The 20,717-nt window shown below is 33.2% G+C and overlaps 1 protein-coding gene across 3 annotated transcripts in view; it reads right to left on the bottom strand.

The window, feature by feature from the left end:
* Nucleotides 1-10,247: 10,247 nt before the first annotated feature.
* Nucleotides 10,248-20,717, bottom strand: part of LOC114332268 (sodium- and chloride-dependent GABA transporter 1-like) — a 230,178-nt gene continuing 219,708 nt past the window's right edge. For all 3 annotated transcript variants that reach the window (XM_028282037.2, XM_028282035.2, XM_028282038.2), the window contains one exon: nucleotides 10,248-10,872. In XM_028282037.2, coding sequence (XP_028137838.1) covers nucleotides 10,768-10,872 — 105 coding nt within the window. In that variant the 3' untranslated portion in view covers nucleotides 10,248-10,767. The remainder of the gene's footprint in view (nucleotides 10,873-20,717) is intronic.

Below are 20,717 nucleotides of genomic sequence, written 5' to 3'. Positions count from 1 at the left end.
AATCACTAAGCTACAGAGATTACGAAGGATCTCCAGAAAATTACTAAACGCAAGAATACAAGAAAAAAGGCCTGTTAGAAGACCCAAAAATAAATGGTAAGACAAAGTATGTACATGAGGTTGCCAAAAACTTCTTAAAAACAGGTTCATGGAAAAGGGCAGCTGTACATTAGAATGTTTTAAGAAGCTTATTGAAGGAGGTCTAAGCTCAACCAGGACTGTAGAACCATTTGCTGCAATGAAAGTTGGTGTCTGCTATAACTTCGTGGATGAAAATTGTTAATAGATTTTACTCAGATCTTCTAAAAAAAATTAAAAAAAAACTATGTTTTATAGTATAAATTTATTGATGGTTTGTATTAATATTTATAACATTTTCTACAAATAATGAAAAAAATATATACACGTATCTTTGTCCAACATTGTGTTTAAAACATATAGTAATATACCCACCGATGGCCAGAAAAAATGCAACACTTTGTATACGGTTATTTATTTGGATCAAAATATTTTTTGTAATCTTACCTAAAATTATATATGTACATATCGCACAGCTAGATCTAAAGAGAGTTAAGTCAAAAATATGTGAAATTGATCACCATTTAATTCCCTGTACGGGTACCTATCGATCAATAAAAGAGATTTAAAAATACGTGCAAAATTCAAAGCTAGATGGCACCTAGAGTCTCTTTTGTTGAACGAGCGAGCTAGATCCCACCGCACATAAATGGGAACAATGCTAGATGCAATCAGAATTACAAGCGGAGTGCAAGTGTCCTCTGTAAAAAGTATAGAGTTATTTTGAGTTGTACCTGTTTAGTTGAAATTTGAAACAGTATTATTTTGAGTTGTCACCTTTTAAATGGTTAGTGCTAATTACAAGGATACAACAATTTGAGTTAAACCTGTATCGCTGACAAGGTAAGTATAGATTTTATTTTTATTTTTAGTTGTTACCCTACTCTTGAAACATTTTCGATATTGTAGTTGTGTGTTTGCTGAGTCATATTTGATACTTCCTTTTTTCTGTAAAATCTTATCAAAATTAAACTTATTTCGTTATGGACGATTCGAGTTTGTAGGTCGTAGTACAGTTTAATGTTTATCTTACCATTAACAATATTGGTTCCTCTTTTACTGCCAATTTTTCAAGTTGGGTCCCTTTAGATGATTTCTGAAAAATGTATCTTTACAACATAGCCAAAAAGATTAAAAATGTTTTTTGTGGGCTTGTTAAATTGATTCGTGGCACATGACTCTGTAAGTTATTAAAACAAACATTGTATATTTCAGGAAAACAATGAATCGCCGGCCATTGTTAGTAAGTTTGGTAGAAGAACAGTATAAATAAAATATCACTCCTATTTATAACTTCTAGTCAACATGAAACCGTGGAAGATAACTTGAAGATGTCATCAAGTGATGAAGTTCCATCCAAAGAAACTCATGCTGTTTTGACACTGGTTAACACATCTATCCCTAGCACAACTAAACAGCAGCCCCGGACTATTATATTTCACTTATTTGGAGCGATGAAACTGATATTGACAACTAAGATAAAGATCCTAATTTGCAATTGTTAAACAAAAATGCGCACCCACCTAAGGTCGTACCTTCATCATTATCGGTAACTTGATCCAGCAGCAGCAGCTCCAGTGCATCGGATACCGAAGATGATAGTGACAAAGTTGGCCCAGAAGATGTTATGGTTCCTGAAACTGCTACTGAGATTGAGATAGATAAACTAGCCTGTCAAAATCTAAAACACTAATTCTAGCAAGAATGGTTGGACCACCCTTTGGAGACAAATGTCGCCCAAAATGCAAAGATAAAGTGGACAAGATGTCAAGACAACAGGACTTTGATGAATATTGGGCACTCGGTGATCTTGGAAAGCAAGAAGAATTCTTAGTACGCCACTCGCAACAAATAAAGTCTAAATATCGGTACTTAAGTAATAAGTACACACAATTTTAGAGCTCTCAACAATCCGTTTTACTTTGAGATTAATGGATCTAAAATAGAAATATGCAAGGCATTTTTCAAATAAACTCTTGATTTGAGCAATAAAGCGATAAAAACAGCATATTCGAAGAAAACAGAATTAGGTAGTATTCAAGCCGATTTCAGAAGAAAACAATAATTATCATCCAACCAAAAAGTCACTTCGTTCTAACTAAATGAACAATGCCTCTTCAAAAGAGAAGCAACTACAAACTTAATTCACCAATGCAGGCTCAACTCAAGTTATTATAACAAATATAAATATATTAATAAGCAAAAGGGAAATAATTCAAAAATATCGATTTTTAGCCTTAAAACGTGAATTAAACATTAAAGTACTTCAACATAATATTCTGGTGTATAAATAAAGCAAACCATAAAAACAAAACACTCCCGCAGTACACATGGACACCAAAAATAGTTTTTCGTGTTTTTTGAAAAAAGTGCTTTTTTGACTTAACTCTCTTTAGTAATAATAAATTTTATGTAATAAAGTTTTTACCTCGCTTCTTTTTTTTAACACATGTAGAGTGCCACCATGTATAAAAAAATTAACAATAGTTTTTTTCTTTTCTTTTCGCAAAAACCAAAAAGAGAAAAATGTTTATTTCTGTGTCTATAACTTTAGTTTATTTGTAATCTTTAGTAATTTTTTATTGTTTTTGATTTACCCGAAAAATTTAAAATGAAAGAGTAAAAACGCATTGTATGCACTAAAGAGGCCGGTTTTGGGTTTACACAAAATTTCACGAAGGTTGAAGCTAATCATCCATCAACACAACACCCTACGAAGTAACCCTGGCATCACAACAAACACCAATTGCGAAAATGGACCTCCACTTACAGTTGAAGAAGTAACGTATGCCATCAAAAGTACCAAAGATGGTAAAGCAGTAGGCCCTGATCATTTTTATTCGGAATTCTTAAAACTTATGGACTACGACGGCATAAAATGGTTGACAAATATATTTAACAAAATATATGACACACGCATAATTCCCCAAAAATGGGTAGAATCAACTTTTATAAATCTTGCGAATCTCTAATTCTATAGTGCGAAGACTATAAAATTATAAGCCTTATGAGCCATTTACTTAAAACATTTCTAAAGGTCATTCACAAACGAATATATACAAAGTACGAGGAACAACTAACAAGAACACAATTTGGATTTCGTGATGCTCTGGGAAAACGGGAGGCCTTTTTGCTGTGCAAGTGCTATTTCAGAGATGCGGGGATGTAAATTGTGATATATACGTATGCTTTATAGACTACCAGAAAGCATTTGACAGAGTAAAACATGAGAAATTATTAACTCTAGTGCAAGAAATTGGAATTGACAACAAAGATCTAAGAATTATCAGAAACATTTATTACAATCAAACGCCAAAAATCAAAATAGAAGACCAGTTAACTGATAAAATTGCAATAGAACGAGGAGTACGAGAGGGCAGTATTTTATCTCCACTACTATTCAATATTTACTTTGAATGGATATTTAAGAAAGCTTTAGACGGTTGTGCGAAGGAAGTATTAATAAATGGTGAATGGTTGAATAACATTAGATATGCAGATGACACCATAGTTTACGCCGATAATCTGAATGATTTACTGATATTAACAAATCGTATAACAGAAGTCAGCAACAGATATGGACTAGCTCTTAACATAAAGAAGACCAAATTTATGACAATTAATAAAAAACCAATATTAAACGCTCAACTTACAGTCAACCAACAGAATATCGAAAGAGTTGAGCAATATACATATCTGGGTACGAATTTAAAGAGCCAATGGAACCAGTCGACAGAAATTAAACAGCGAATAATAAAAGCGAAAGCAGCATACGTTCGAATGAGACCCATTTTCAATAGTCGAGACATATCATTAAAAACACAATACCGTCTGTTGAAAAGCTACATATTCACAGTTCCGCTCTACGAAATGGAAGCGTGGACACTAACTGTTGCATCTATGAATCGGCTCGAAGCTTTCGAAATGCGGTGTTATAGGCGCATCTTACGTATATCCTTGGTTGACCGAATTACTAATGTGGAAATCCTGCGTAGAATGGGGAAAGAGTGTGAAATTCTCATAACCATCAAAACTAAAAAATTAGAATATCTAGGACATGTAATGAGAAATCAAGAACATCACGGCCTTCTCCAACTGCTTCTCCAAGGGAAGGTAAATGGTAAAAGAGGACCGGAAAGAAGACGTATTTCCTGGCTTCAAAATTTACGAAAGTGGTATAACACCACTACCATTGAACTGTTCCGCGCTGCGGTAAACAAAGTCAAGATAGCCATGATGATCGCCAACATCCGGAACGGATAGGCACTTTAAGAAGAAGAAGATCCATCAACGGTATTAGGAGTTCGGTGGAGATGGTCCAATGATGAGACTATCGGCGTTGTGGAGGACCTGGACGTTCTAGAATTTTGCAAGGCCATGACTTACGCCATCTTAGACTTCTTGCTCTAAAAAATAGAAGGGACGGTGTAAATCAAGTAAGAGATGATTTAGTTGCAGCTACATGAACGGTAGTCTCAAGAACAACAATTAATTAAAGATTACTTGGAATGGGACTGAGAGCTTACAGTCTGCTTTTGGTGTTACTTTTGACACCACAGCATAAGGCTCGACGCTTAGGGTAAAAGCATGCCGAAGATACATGGATGAGCGCGGTATAGGTCGCGATCGCGGTCGCTACATCGATATCAAAACAAACCCTCATTTTCTTATGGGATCGCACAAACCAAGGATGTGTCACCCGTTCACCCTCGTGAGCTTGCATCGCGGTTTACAGCGATGTCGATTCCAAAACAGGACACGAGAAGTATCTTCGGTATGTTCTGCCGTCATCGATGTAAACCTCGACCGCGATCGTGACCTACACCGCGTTCATCCATGTATCTTCGGCATGTTTTTACCTTTGGGGTACGAACATGCCGAAGATACATGGATGTGCGCGGTGTAGGTCGCGATAGCAGTCGCTACATCGATGTCAAAACAAACCTTCATTTTCTTATGAGATCTTACATATACCAAGGATGTGTCACCCGTTCACCCTCGCGACCTATCATAGTGGTTTACAGCGATGTCAATGTCAAAACAAAATAGTTTTTTATACATCACCTTCTTCTTCTTTAAGTACCGTGCCCAAATTTTTAGGCGCGGTAGCTTCCATAACAATTTGCCGATATCGTTCTCGATCTTGTGCGGCATGTAACAATTGATCTGCTGATAAGCCAGTCCATTGACGAAGGTTTCGGAGCCATGAATATTTCTTTCGACCAATTCCTCTTTTTCCGTCGATCTTTCCATTGAGTATTAACTGCAGCATCCTGTATCTGCTACCTCTCATTATATGCCCCAGATATTCAAGTTTTCTCTTTTTTATCATCTTCATTAAGTCACCTTCGCCTTGACCTACTCTGTTTAAGACTTCTCTGTTAGAAATGCGTTGAACCCAAGATATTCTGAGCATTCTACGATATGACCACATCTCAAAGGCTTCTAATTTGTTCATCATGTTAACCTTCATGATCCAGGTTTCACATCCATATAGTAATACAGGATACACATAACATTTTAGGAACTTGATTCTTAGTTGTAAGTTCAGCTGAGAGTTGCTCAGAATAGATCTAAGTTTCATAAATGCTCCTCTTGCAATTTCTATACGAGTTTTAATTTCTTCATCCAGATTTAGTGTCTCGTTTATCCAACATCCTAGGTATTTAAAATGGTTAACTTTTGTTATTGATTCATCACTGACAATAATTAGTTGCATTGGGCCGACGTCTTGTTTACTAACCACAAGTAACTTTGTCTTTGTTGCATTTATGTTAAGTCCGTTATTGGAGCATTCTCTAGTGACTCGATCTATAAGGAATTGAAGATCTTCGATGTTTTCAACCATGATCGCGGTGTCGTCTGCATATCTGATGTTGTTAATAGTTTCACCCCCGATTCGAACTCCACATTGTCCTTCCAAGGCTTCATTAAAAATTATTTCTGAGTATACGTTAAACAAAGTTGGGGATAACACACAACCCTGTCTGACACCTCTTTGAATGCAAATTTTGTCTGTTTCTTTGCCGTCTACCAGAATAGAAGCTTCTTGATTCCAATATAGATGTTGTAAAAGTCTCAAATCTTTATCATCTATTCCAATCATTTCTAGATATTGAAACAACCTATCATGTTGAACTCTATCAAACGCCTTCTCAAAATCTATAAAGCAGACGTAAATTGGTTTCTGTACTTCCCATGATCGTTGAAGTAATGTTAACATTGAGAACAAAGCTTCCCTTGTTCCCAATCCTTCTCTGAAACCGAATTGTTTGTTTCCCATTGTCTCTTCACATTTCTGCTTGATTCTATTAAGAATTATCTTAAGAAATAGCTTGAGAGAGTGGCTCATGAGACTAATTAGTCTAAAGTCTTTACATGATGATGTATTAGGTTTTTTTGGGAGTGGAATAAATGTAGACTCTAACCATATCTGTGGCATCATTCCAGTCTCGTATATATGGTTATAAATGTTTGTTAGTTGTGAGACATTGTCGTCATCCAGAAGTTTGAGCCAGTCTGATGGTATTTGGTCAGGGCCTGGAGATTTCCCATTTTTGCTCTGTACATCACCATCGAGCTGCTAATGCGTGGTAAATTAAAGTTTATTGGTGGTATTTTAACCACGTGACATTCACCGGAGATACGGCTGGTGTATTTATTCATTTCTTGTTGTAATCAGGTTGCGACAAGTTTTGGTTATACGGAAACCGCAAAGAACACTGAAAGGAAGGTATCTTCGGTATGTTCTGCTCGTCATCGATGTAAACCTCGACCGCGATCGTGACCTACACCGCGCTCATTCATATATCTTCGGCATGTTCCTACCCTAAGAATCGTTCAAAGTTCGACAACACTGGAACAGCCAATGGAATTTTGTGTGCTGCAGTGATGAATCTAGGTTTTTATTTGGGTGGTTCTGATGGGCGCATAAGGGTAAGATGTTTTCGAGGTGAGAGACGAAATACAAATGTTAAACGTGATACTGCAAGACAATCAAGCATTATGATATGGGAATGCGTATGTTTGGGAAGCAGATCACCTCTAGTTCTTATTAACGGCACTCTGGCAGTTCCATGATATATTGGTGAAGTACTGCAACCGGTTTTACATTCCTACCTACAAACCATTCCAAATGCGATCTTTCAACAGGATAACGCAAGACCTCATATTGCCCGTGAAATGTGAAACCATCGAGTTCATACAAGAATCTGGTATAGTGATTTTGGAGTGGCTATCAAGATTAGCTGATTTGTCATCCATCGAAAATGTGTGGGATATGGTAGGTAGAAACCTAAATCCTTATCCTCCAATGTAGAGTACCTAAATCCTTGTCCAAGAACAATATGGATGAGTATTCCGCAATATGATGTAGACCACTTAATTCGATCAATACTGCATATCATATAATCAAGGTGGAACCACTTATTTGTTGACGAAAATGACGTTGCAAATTTTTTTATGAGGTTATCAAATAATAAGAATTAGTACGATACATATACAATTTATCGAAAAAATAGCATAACCCAGACATCCAAAGTGAAAGTTATCCTGCAACACCAAACTGTTCTATATGGTCCACGTAATGTTCAGAATAAAGTCACACCATTTTGAGCGTCGGGTTTGGGGGAGAGAGAGGGAGAAATCGGTAAATTCGTAGTCTTTTACGTTTTTCGTCAATATTTCTAAAACTATGCTGTTCAGCATGAACAACCTTTTATACAAAAATGTTCTACATTAAATTTGAAATAAAAAAATATCCTATGCATAATCCTTCTAAAATAAACGGTTCCAAAGCTACGGAGGTAGTATAGTATAATTGGTCAAAAACAAGTAGTCCAGGGCCCATCTGTTTTGAGATGGACGTTGAAAGGTGACTCAAATTTTTTTGCAGAAATTGCTTGAAAATAACTCAAATAATAATATTTGAGTTATCCTCCCTCTCAAAAGGGTCCGGAACATTGTTTAAATAATTAAAATGTCAAAAAATGAAGGAAAAATTCGATTTTTTTCTTCGTTTTTTGATTATAACTTTAAAAGTATTCATTTCCCAGAAAAGATGTACTGACATAAAAGTTGCGTAATTAAATTTACTACAATATAGAATTAGTTAAAAGTTGAAAAAATAGTCACCCTTGTTGCAAAATAGCAATAATTGCGAAAAAAAGCATACAAAAACAAGTATTCGCATTTTACGTTTTTCAACCATTTATGCTACACTTATGACCTTCATATTTCACCCAGAAAAACTTTATGATACAGTAAAACAATACTGTAAATTTCATTAAGATTTCATGATATGAACAAAGAAAGTTTTTGATAAAAAAAGTGTTATTTCAAAGGATAGAGTATGTGTTTTTATTGTGCAATAAACAAATTTATTTATTTATATCGAAATGTAATAAAAATTAAAATGTATCAATAATTATCAAAGGTCATTGGAATGCCCAATCAGAGCAAACTATCCGGTGTCCTGCGCGCAACACCAATAATTATTGTTTATCTAAAAAAATTCCTGACGCCGTGGTGGTCAATCTATTTTAGTTTTGCAAATTGCAAATGAAAGGTACAGTACACTTATATAAGTAAAAAAAAATTAACTTGCTATCTGCTTTATTTTCAGTCCTGTAACAGTTTAAAAAAATTAATTTTTTTTGCGATAGCTGGATTGCGAAATTTATTTTGCAAAATCTATTGAACCGATCTTAATGAAATTTACGGTATTGTTTAATTTTATCATATAGTTTTTCTGGGTGAAATTTGAAGGTCCTATGTTTAGCATAAATGGTTGAAAAACGTAAAATGCAAATACTTGTTTTTGTATAGTTTTTCCCAATTATTGCTATTTTGCAACAAGGGTGACTATTTTTTCAACTTTTAACTAATTCTATATTGTAGGAAATTTAATTACGCAATTTTTATATCAGTACATATTTTCTGGAAAATGAATACTTTTAAAGTTATAATCAAAAAACGAAGAAAAAAATCGAATTTTTCCTTCATTTTTTGACATTTTAATTATTTAAACAATGTTCCGGACCTTTTTGAGAGGGAGGATAACTCAAATATTATTATTTGAGTTATTTTCAAGCAATTTCTGCAAAAAAATTTGAGTCACCTCTCAACGTCCAAATGTACTAATATTTTTACAGATGCGCCCTGGTCTAAAGGCCCAACCCAGACATCCAAAGTAAAAGTTTTCCAACACCAAATCATCCAACACCAAATTGTTCTTTAGCCCACATATTGTTCAGCAGAAATTTACACCATTTTAAGCATCCGATTTGGGGGAGAGATGGGGAAAAGTCGGTAAATTAGTAGTTTTTTTTACATTTTTCGTTAATATTTCTAAAACTATGCTTTAGCGTAAACAATGTTCTATACAAAAATATTCTACATGAAATTTAAAAAAAAAAGGTGCTATACATTATTGTTATAAAATCAACGATTCCAGAGTTACGGAGGGTGAGAAGCGGAGGTTTTTGATACTTTTTATATTTTTTGGGCAATTTATAATATTATTACTGATGAAAGAAATTTTCTTTAACAGGATTGTGTTTTGTAAATGAAATTTGCTAGTTCAGTGACCGATGGTATGTTAGTGATAAGCCCTTAAAGAAACGTCAACCTCACCACCTTCTCAAGGGGCGCTACTTTTTAAGGGAAAAGAGGCTTCCATTTTTCACCCTCCGTAACTCTGGAACCGTTGATTTTATAACAATTATATATAGGAATTTTTTTGTTTTAAATTTTATGTAAAACATTTTTGTATAGAACATTGTTCACGCTAAACCGCATCGTTTTAGAAATATTGACGAAAAAAGTAAAAAAACTACTAATTTACCGACTTCTCCCCCATCTCTCTCCCCCTCAAATGGACGCTCAAAATGGTGTGACATTTTACTGAACAATATGTGAAACATATAGAACAATTTGGTATTGGAGGAAAACTTTTACTTTTGATGTCTGGGTTATGCCGTTTTTTTAACCCTTATGCCTTTGGAACCGTTCCTTTTAGAAGGATTATGCATAGAATCTTTTTTATTTCAAATTTAATGTAGAACATTTTTGTATAGAAAGTTGTTCATGCTAAACCGCATAGTTTAAGAAACATTGACGAAAAACCTAAAAAACTACGAATTTACCGATTTCTCCCCCTCTCCCCCCCCCCCTTCCCAAACCCGACGCTCAAAATGGTGTGACTTTTTCCTGAACATTATATGGACCATATAGAACAATTTGGTGTTGGAAGATAACTTTCACTTCTGATGTCTGGGTTTGGGTCTAGTTATACCATACTAAGTATTATAATATACACTTCCATAAATGGATTTATAAAAAAATATTTGTCCTCCTAATTGTTGCATTTTTTGACCATCAGTATACTTTATCAACTATATAGTAACAAAATATAACCCCAAGCTTCCTTTATTATACTCCTGATGAACAACTTTCCAAGCTCTGAGCTGAAATATTAATAATTTAATTAATTACTGTGACCCGGCCTTTACTAGCTTAACCAGATTTACGTAGTCCCCGCACTATATATGCGAAAGTTTAGCTTATAAATTTTCCAGCTTTTCCAACTTCGGGCGATATTTGATACACTTAACCATTTACTTTAGCGTAACTATTTCTGACCGGACGTATTCTTATTTTTAATAAAGATTAAATGGTTTTCCTAAGAGATCAGACGATGTTGTTTTGACTTTGGCTTAGGAGTTCTCCGGTACTTTTATCACAGACTGAGACTTTTCTCTGGGCAATATTGGATTTCAGTCCTTTTTTAAAGTTCTGTAAAAAAGATAATAAGATTAGATACAAATTTGCAATATAAGTAGGTATCTACACAGTAAGCGCCACTCTACTAGACACATGGGTAGGTACCTAATTGCTATGCTTATGGACTAATCCGGTCCGTTCTCAGATGTGACTTTCAGGTCTATCATGTTACTGTCAAGAGACTGTTCAGAATAATTGTTTTTCCACACAATAAATACATTAATTAATAGTATTGTTACTCGCTTTAAAATAACTTTATTCAGACACCAAGAATATTAAAAAAAACTATGTTTTCAATCTAATAGCACATAAAACAACATCCAAAAATATTATTCTACATCCTACAAGACTGAAAACAATGGGAACCTTCTCTGGTAACACCTCTGAGGCTTCTACAATTTGCAAGCCATAACAGATGCTGAGACTAAGGAAGATGAGGGAATTTTACCATTTATAATTCACGTCCCACCTGCTCAGCGTGGTAAAGTTCCAACGAGAATGGTTCCCTTAGTACTCCAATCGGAATAAACAGGTAAATCAAAAATGAATATAGTCGAGGAAATGAAGCTGAAAAAATGGCAAAACCTCGCTATTTTTTCGTCCAGCATCGATTTGTACAAAAATTTAGGATTAGGCTCATTACACCCTCTAGTTCATTTTCTATATTGAGCCGTTGTACGCTTTTGGTTTTTTAAGGGTGAAAACAACCCCTAATTGTAAAAAACTATAAAATATCATTTTAAACTTTAATATTGTCATCATTTGGTTCTTATTAGTTACATAATCATTGCTTTATGCTTTAAGATATACTATCATAATATTTCAACCCCTAAAGCCACCATTGTTGGAGCTATATATAAAAAATTTACTTATCCTAAAAGAATAATTTCGGCTTGCATCTATTTACATAAAAATTTGGGATTAGGATCATCTCACCCTGTACTTCATATTCTATATCATGCTTAAGGGCGTTGATTATTTTTAGGGGTGTAAACTACTCCGTATTGTCAAAAATTATATAAAAACATTGTAAACTTTAATATGGGTTAAATTTGGTTTTGACTGGTTAAATATTGACTGTTTTATACTTTAGGATAAAATATCATAATATTTCAACCCTTAAAACCACCCTTAATAACATTAAAGTTTTTATAAATAGATATTTTAATAGATCTATACAGAAAAAAAGTAAAATTAAAGAATTACAAAAACATTTATTTACACAAAACTACGAATTTACAAATATATACAAATACAAATACAAATAGTTTTTAGTCATCTTCCGGTATACGAACCGGTTGTGTGGTGTTATAAATACATTGAAAATTGTCCATAAGCGGATTACTCGAATTTTTCGAAAAAAAATTCGTTTTATAAACATAGCTCCTTCATTTTTGGCGATAAAATGTTTTTTTCAAAAATGACTTTGTAGGATTTTTTAAGAGTTATAAGACTGTGTAAACTAAATTTCGTAAGATCCTTTAGTCTTTAATTAGGGTGGGTTTAAAGGGCTCGAGTAAGGGGGTGTTTGCTCGTAAATAGAGGGTTTAAACAGCTATATCTCGCTAACTGATCACTGTAATGAAAATCTATGTACAAAGGAATTTTAGTTATTAAAAAATATACAATTTAGTAATCTATCATTTTTTTCGTATATCCAGTATTTTCGGAGATATTTTGAAGTAAATGGTGAAAAATGGGAAATTGCAAAAAATTAATTTTTTTTAAACTCCAATTTTTCTAAAATTAGGCCTTTTAAATAGGCCAAACTTCTTGGGTGTATTGATAATACAAATATACAAGGAATTACAGAAAGGTGAAGACCAATTTTTAATTAGGAGGGTAGTTAAGGGGTTGTTTTCACTGATTTTTTCATAGAGAAAGCAGGTACCGACCTTTTTTTGATCATAAGTCGCTTAATTTTCAGGCTAGAAACTTTATTATTATTTTTTGAAAGGTCTAACTGTATACTTGAAAAAATATTATTTAAATTTTCCTCGAAAAATGCAAGTGTTCCCGTTATTTGGCTTTGAATATTTCAAATTATGCATTTGTCGAAAAAAGCTAATTTTAACATGCCGTATCTCGCTTTGTATTTATCTTAAAGATATTACAGAAAAAGAATTTGGTTTGTGTTACTAAAAGATACAATTTTTATATCTACAGCTTTTTTGATTAAATGCATATTTCTCGAGGTATTCTTAAAAAAACCCTCTAAAAAATTCGACTTTTTCTCGAAAAACTGTTACTTTCAAGCGTGAATAACTCGAAAAATATTAGTTTTACGAAGAAAATGTAATAAACATTTTTTTCTTAGAATTACTTTTTACATCGATTTACATGGTTAAAATGTAATAAAAAATTCCCGCCCCCGAGATGGGGTGGCAACCACCCCCAATGTTTTAGCGTACAGCGGCATGATATAGAAAATGATCCTTGGACTATTCCCTACCTTCTGTGAAAATTTCAAGTAAATCCGTGCTGGACGAAAAAATTGCGAGCCAAAATGCTTCATTTCCTCGACTAATAACCATTTTCAATTTCGTTGTAACACGAAACTACAGCCGCATCATTATTCCAGTTCAATCGGAGAGTGCAGAAAGCACCTCTACCAGTTTCGAAACTTATTAGTCTCTCATCAGGAGGTACATATGCTGCTCTCTCTGACCCAACTAGGACAAACCCCGGCGTGCAGTCACGGATTGCAACGAACGAAATTGCAGGGATGCCCTAGCGGCAACTGCTATCGTGTTACAACGAAATTGAAAATGGTTATTCATTTTTGATTTACATGTTTACTCCGACCGGAGTACGAAGGGAACCATTCTCGTTGGAACTTTACCGCGCTGAGCAGATGGGACGTGAATTATAAATTGTAAAATTCTCTCATCTTCCTTAGTCTTAGCATCCGTTATGGCTTGCAAATTGTAGAAGCCTCGGAGTTTTTACCAGAGAAGGTTCCCATTGTTTTCAGTCTGGTAGGATGTAGAATAACATTTTTGGATTTTGTTTTATGTGCTTTTAGATTGAAAACTTGTTTTTTATATAGCAGTTGCCGCTAGGGCATCCCTGCCATTTCGTTCGTTGCAATCCTTGACTGCACGCTGAGGTTTGTCCTAGTTGGGTCAGAGAGAGCAGCATAATGTGCCTCCTAATGAGAGACTAATAAGTTTCGAAACCGGTAGAGGTGCTTGCTGCACTCTCTAATTGAACTGGAATAATGATGCGGCTGTAGTTTCGTGTTGCAACGAAATCGAAAATGGTTATTCATTTTTGATTTTTAATATTACAATACTTTAAAATTTATACAACTGTAACACAATGGCAGCTATACACGTCAAATACAGCTGTTTTATTAACTGTCAACTTTCTATGTTCATATTCGGTTTCTATACATTTTCTGCACGTCGCCAGGCTGAAGTGCTCAAGATGGACACGAAAGCTAATGGAATAGAGACCAAGAGAAGATAAAAGCAGTAGAGGAAGGCCGCCTACACGATGGACAGATGATATCAGATGATATTAGTAAAAACTGGCACAAATCTGGACAACAATCAGCACAAAACCATGAAGTGTGGAAACAATTGGGGCAGACCTACGTCTAGCAGGGGACGTAAATTGGTTGGATGATGATGATGGTGATGATACATTTTCCGACGTTCTAAACGTCACTAGACAGAAAAGTAAACAGTACAACAAGTGAACGGTCCAGGACTGTATTAGCTCAATGTTCCCGTAGGTCTGGTAACGTGGAGATTACTGTATATCAAGCAGTAGTGTTTCTCTCAGCTGCAGGCCCTTTTAAATTTATTATTAACGACAGTGCAGGATAAAGGGGGAGATCAAGCTGGGCGAGTGCCTTTTAAAGATAATTTGTAAGCAGTATCACGCATCACAACAATCTATTTAAAAAATAGACGAAGATCAAATTTAGTAATTACTAATATCAACAAAATTATGAATAGTCAGTATTACTAGATACTGGCGCCTGTCGTATGCCTTAATTGTTAAATAATTGTGTCTATATTAACTGTGCATTGACAATACATTGCCGTGCATGCTTTATAGAATCGAATAGAATCGAATCGAATCTAACTGAATCGAATCAAATCAATAATTCTAATTGAATTTAATCGAAGTCAATCGGATCTAATCGAATCTAAACAAATCTGATCGAATTAAATCGAATCGAATCAGATAACACGTGGAATATTAAACGCAGTCCCATGCTGATTTTTGTTAGATATTCCAGACATGTTTTTTCACAATATTCATAAAAAAAATATTAACAATTCAGTATGAAGCAGACATAAAATTTCATTAACGTGCATTTTAATAACGCGCTATAAGAAGTATTCACTTCTGTCAAACTTCAGACTTCAAACAAGCAAATGATTCCGTAGATCGCTTAAAAGCGATCACAATTTTCACAAATTAGAATAGGAGGCAAAACTTCAAAGACGTTCTACGTGAACAATGGACTCAGACAGGGAGACCCTTTGTCCCCATTACTGTTTAATCGAGCATTGCAATATGCAATGCGATAAATCTATACCAGAGTCAAACCAGACATAACTGCCAGAGGAGCAAAGATTGTTCTCGCATTTGTAGACGACGTAGATGAAGTAGCTCAGACAACACTGAAAGTTAAGGATATTGTTTCGAACTTTGAAGAAGCAACACTAAACGTAGGCCCGAAAATAAACGAAGAAAAAACTAAATTCATAGTCGTATCAAGAAAGGAACCACAGCGAATAAGACAAAACATTACCATAAACGATCATAACTTTGATATGGTCAGAGAATTCAAATATCTAGGAACAACAGTTACCAGTGACAACACAGGAGATCAGAAAGTTGAAGTACTAATTTTGGCGGGGAATAAATCTTTCTTTGCCGCTCAACATCTAATGAGGTGAAAGCTTCTCTCAAAACGTGTCAAAATCCAAATGTACAAAACTATAATACAACCAACAGTGACATACGGAAGTGAAACATGGATGTTGAGAAAGAAATAAATCAATAGGATTATTATACTGCGAGTTATATATGGTCCTTGCAGGGACGGACAGTGTGACAAATGAATGGAGTAGATACAACAATGAGTATCTCAATGTAATTAGGGACTCTCTTCGGACAGGGAAACATCGTGAGATACACTGTAACGTTCCTGTTTTCTTTGAGAAAAAATTCTGACTTGTGTTCAAAATTTTTCTGATGGGTGAGGGGAGTGTGTAACGTTACAAACGTTACATCTTTGATATTTTATTTTTAAATAATTATTTTACTTTATTTTCTTTAATATTTCATTAACAATAATTTTCTTCTATATTTTTACCTGTTTTCTTCGTTAAAAACTCGTTGGCGCCCTCTTTTATTATCCTATATTTCCTATCTCACTTTTCATCTAAAATCTAAATCATCATACGGAACGTACTTCATATTTTCTTACTCTTTAGATATCTGTCTTTCAATACGGAACATGCCTGCTACTTCATACGTACTTGGTCGTAATTTCAAATGTTTTCAATGACAGTGACACTTCATCCCTACTCCCTGACACAAATTTAAAATGGAAGGAAGAATTATTCCTTAAATAGGCATGTAATTTTAATATTAGATTTATTTTCCATCAACAATACATACTCTCTTGGGGTGAGTTTTTCATACAGCTTTTTCAAATAATTTCTTATAGTCATTTTTTCCTATACCTAACCTTCCATGTCTACGACCACGTGGTCAGTTTTAAATACCTATGTCTTTTTAATTTTCATATATGCACGTGTAAATCAAATTTTAACTAGTTCTTGATTATTGATTATTGATAATTAATCTTGATTCCATTTAATTTACCCCTTGCCATCTGCTACTTTTTGAATACTTTTTGGCAAGGGTACCTTTTCTTCTTGATGTCAAACTTATACCCGTTGTCATAAATAAGTGTGTTGTTACTGCCTTCTGGTCCCAATTAATTAAAACTCTTATTTCTATTCAAATACATATATTTTTGGTTTACCATATCGATGACTAAATCATAATAACTTGTTTATAATCACGACCTATCTTAAACGTGGTTACTGCTATTACAATAATCATAACAATAATAATAATGGTATCATATCATCGGGCGTTTACTTATATATTAGAATGAACTTTGCAACCTCACGCGTCGGCCTTGGTCAAGGGCGGACAATTTACTTTCAATAAAACATATTTTGTACAGTGTGATATTATAATACCACACCTCCCCGTTTTGTTAAAATTACATATTTTTAAAATGAGATTGATTGTCCATCATCGCCTTTTAGGAGATAGACCTTATATTACTTAATAGTTAAGGTCCTATATCGGCCGCTATAAGACACTTAACAAAAATCCTATTATAAACAGAAGTTCATATTGTCCCTATACTAAACTGGTATTTTATAAAAACTACAAATAATTGTTTATAAGTAATTGTCACTAAATCACGCACTATTCCTTCGTGTCTTTTAGTATTTTTTTTTTCGTTTACTAATTCACTTTCGTAAAACAATGAATAAAACTTATCCTAATTTTTAATCTAGTCTTTAGTCTTTTTAGTGTACTACACTAATTTACGTCATATAAGCAGTGAATAATTATATAATATTTTAAATCTACCTAATAATATTTCCAAATTTAACTAAACTTAATATTACCTAACCTTCTTAGTAAAAATTTAAAGTTACTTTATTAATTCCTATTTCAGTCTTTTGATTAATTACTATTCGTCCCTTCTTAATAATAAAAAAATTAATGTCTCTTGCTAGAATAAATATTAATAAATGTCGCTCATCATATTAAGTTTAAAGAAAATTACTTTTAGGGTTCTTTTTTCTAATACTAACACTAAGGTAACTAACACTGTAAGATATTGTCTCTCCTTAATTCAAACACTTCCATTATTTTCCGCGAAAATTTAACCTGAATTCATTATCTACATAATTTACGTTACTTTAGAGATTTCAAAAAACAATTCAAGCTTAATTCTTAAATATAATTCAATGATTAGCTACTTATTTGATTAGTATCTTCTTAATTTTGCTTGTTTTCTTGCAATTTTTTTTGTGTCTTCTTTCATTTTTCCCACATATTTGACTAAAAATTTTCTTTTTTTTCTCTTCTTCTTCTCGTCTGGTACTACAACTATATATTTCTTCATTTTTCTTCATATAATAGCACTTCTACAGTGTACATAGTTCATCTTAATATAACAATCATTTTTCATTTAATCATCAATATATCCTTTCATAATATAACATCATAATCATCACTTCCTTTACTTATCCCTCAATGCCTACGTTCGACTAATCAAAGTGGCTTTACTCGAGAGAAAAGTTCCAATTCTTCTACATATTCCATATAACAATCATGATGCTCAATACTAACCACGACACCTCGACAATCTACCTTAATAGAAGCGGGTATAACATCGTTGGCTAGATCAAATTCTTTTAAAAATTTCACAACCTCAATCCCTTGCTTTGAGGCCGTTGTTTATTCACGAATAATCATGAATAAAATAGGTAGGGGAACATGGGTAACAATGAGACACGGGGAACAATGAGACACCTGTATTTCTGGCTACCTATGCGACTTTTTCGTCAAAATTTTGGCATGCGCGCTTTAGCTTTTATGTAAGGACCACAAGGTTTCTGTTTGTAGGCATCCCACATGTTTAGTTTCGTTCCGACCGGCAGTGAGTGTTAATATTTGACCAATTCTTTTTTTGGTAAAGGTAGGTATTTTTGAATTTTAAACGAAAAACCTCTTTTCTTTCATTTTTTGGCGAATGGATAATATGCAGGGCCTTATTGTTTGATAATTGGAGATATTTTTTCATTGAATCGATTAAAGGTTAGGTTGAAATTAATTTTTTTTTGTTGTAAAGGTCGTTTGGGTAACAATGAGACATTGCTTGTTGGGTAACAATGAGACATGTCGCATTGTATCCCATAATGTAAATTATTTTATATCTTAATTTTAAATTAATTTTTGAAAAAAAATGACTCGAAATCCTCCTAGGAAATTCGACAAAGGAACAATTGCGTACAGCTGTAGATGCTGGATCCAGCATCAGAAGAGTAGCTAAGGAAAATAACTTGAAAGTTTTAGACATTGGCAAGAGAATTGAATTACTATTATAACTTTTCCTCCACATTCAACGAACAAGTTGCAACCTCTGGTTTTAAAAGTCTTTAAGCCATTTAGTTTGGCTTACAACGCTGCCAAAAAGACATAAAAATGATTTTGCCATGTCCTGTTAACTATGGCATAACAAAACGCTTTTTATTCATTTGAAATTAAGTTCAATTTAAATATTCAGCAAAATTAATGTTTATGTTTTTGTTATATTACAATAAGGTTTAGTTTATTTATTTCCGAAAGGCAGAAAAATTAATGTTTTTTTTTATTTTATTATTATTGGATCACGTTTTGCTCAGTTCTAATATTCAGTAAAATGAATGTTTATCTACGTTTTTCTTATATTATTATTAGTTTTAGCTCATGCTGGTGTTTTATAATAAATAATTAAACATTTGATATATTTTTTTCATTATTTTTCTAATGTTTTGCATAAAAAATTGCACTTTTCAAATAGTGTCTCATTGTACCTCCGCTATGGGTAACAATGAGACAAATGACATTTTGATAGAATATTTTCTGTATTTACTTTATTTATCATTTTTTGCATTATATTCTATTCAAAATTATTTGTAAATACTTATACCATCATGTAAAACTCAAAAAATAAATATTATTTAGCTTAGTTTCTAAAATACTAAGCTCCAAAAAAAAAGTGTCTCATTGTTACCCATGTTCCCCTACCCTTCAAAACACAGAGTGGGTCTCTAATAAGCTTTCGAGCTTCTATAATTCACTTAGTACCTTCCTAATTTGACAAGAGCAGTGGGTTTCTTATTGTCTCTAGTTGCCTCATAATATTTAGCTTATAATATTGTTAGTTCTTCTTCTAATCTATATAGTCCTTCTTCAAATTCCTTATCTCGACTCATCAGGTCGGTTCGTTAAAAGTATATTTCTTGCTTACAGCAATGTTTATCTTAAGCTCTTATATCAACGTATATCATCACTAATCATTATTCATTAAAAAAAAATCATTTATCACACAAAATTATTCATTCAGTTTCATATTATACAAAATTTAACACAAAATTGATGAAAACCGATCTCTATAATCAATAAATATCAATAATAAAAACAACTGGCTAATAAAAATTCAATAGTAGTATACATATTCGACAAAAATTCAATAAAAAAATAGCATATGCAAAAGTTAGATAAAAATATTCAAAATAAGTTTACATCTCAAACTTCGATAGAAATTTTTGGAAAAAATTAGATATTCCATAAAATATTCAAAAATAACCGTACTAAAAAATCGAAATCGGATAGATATTTTTCAAATAAATTCAATAACAATTCAAAATTCAATAAAAATTCAAGAATAGCATATATAATAAACTTCTATAAAAATATTCAATTCAAAAATCACTTCATATTTCAAAATTCATAGATATTCTTAAAAAAAATCGATACTTCATAAATTATTCAAAAATCAGCAAAGATAAATATTCAATGTTCAATAATAATATGTATATAAAAAAACGAAGGAAGCATTTTCAATAAAGATAGACTAAATTTCTTACTTACATTTTAACGCTTGTGTCTTTTTCCACTGGGTTCGGTTCTTGGGTCCTGGTCTGCTCCATTTTCCGCCGTCGGTGTTTCCAATCTTTAGTTCCCATCTTCAGAAGATTCTCCAACTAGTTTACAGGAACGCCATGTCATAAATAAGTGTGTTGTTACTGCCT

The sequence above is a fragment of the Diabrotica virgifera genome, chromosome 4, assembly GCF_917563875.1.
Source record: "Diabrotica virgifera virgifera chromosome 4, PGI_DIABVI_V3a".
Classification (NCBI taxonomy): domain Eukaryota; kingdom Metazoa; phylum Arthropoda; class Insecta; order Coleoptera; family Chrysomelidae; genus Diabrotica; species Diabrotica virgifera.
Note: the sequence above shows the minus strand (reverse complement) of the source record. Positions and strands in the feature narration are given on the sequence as shown.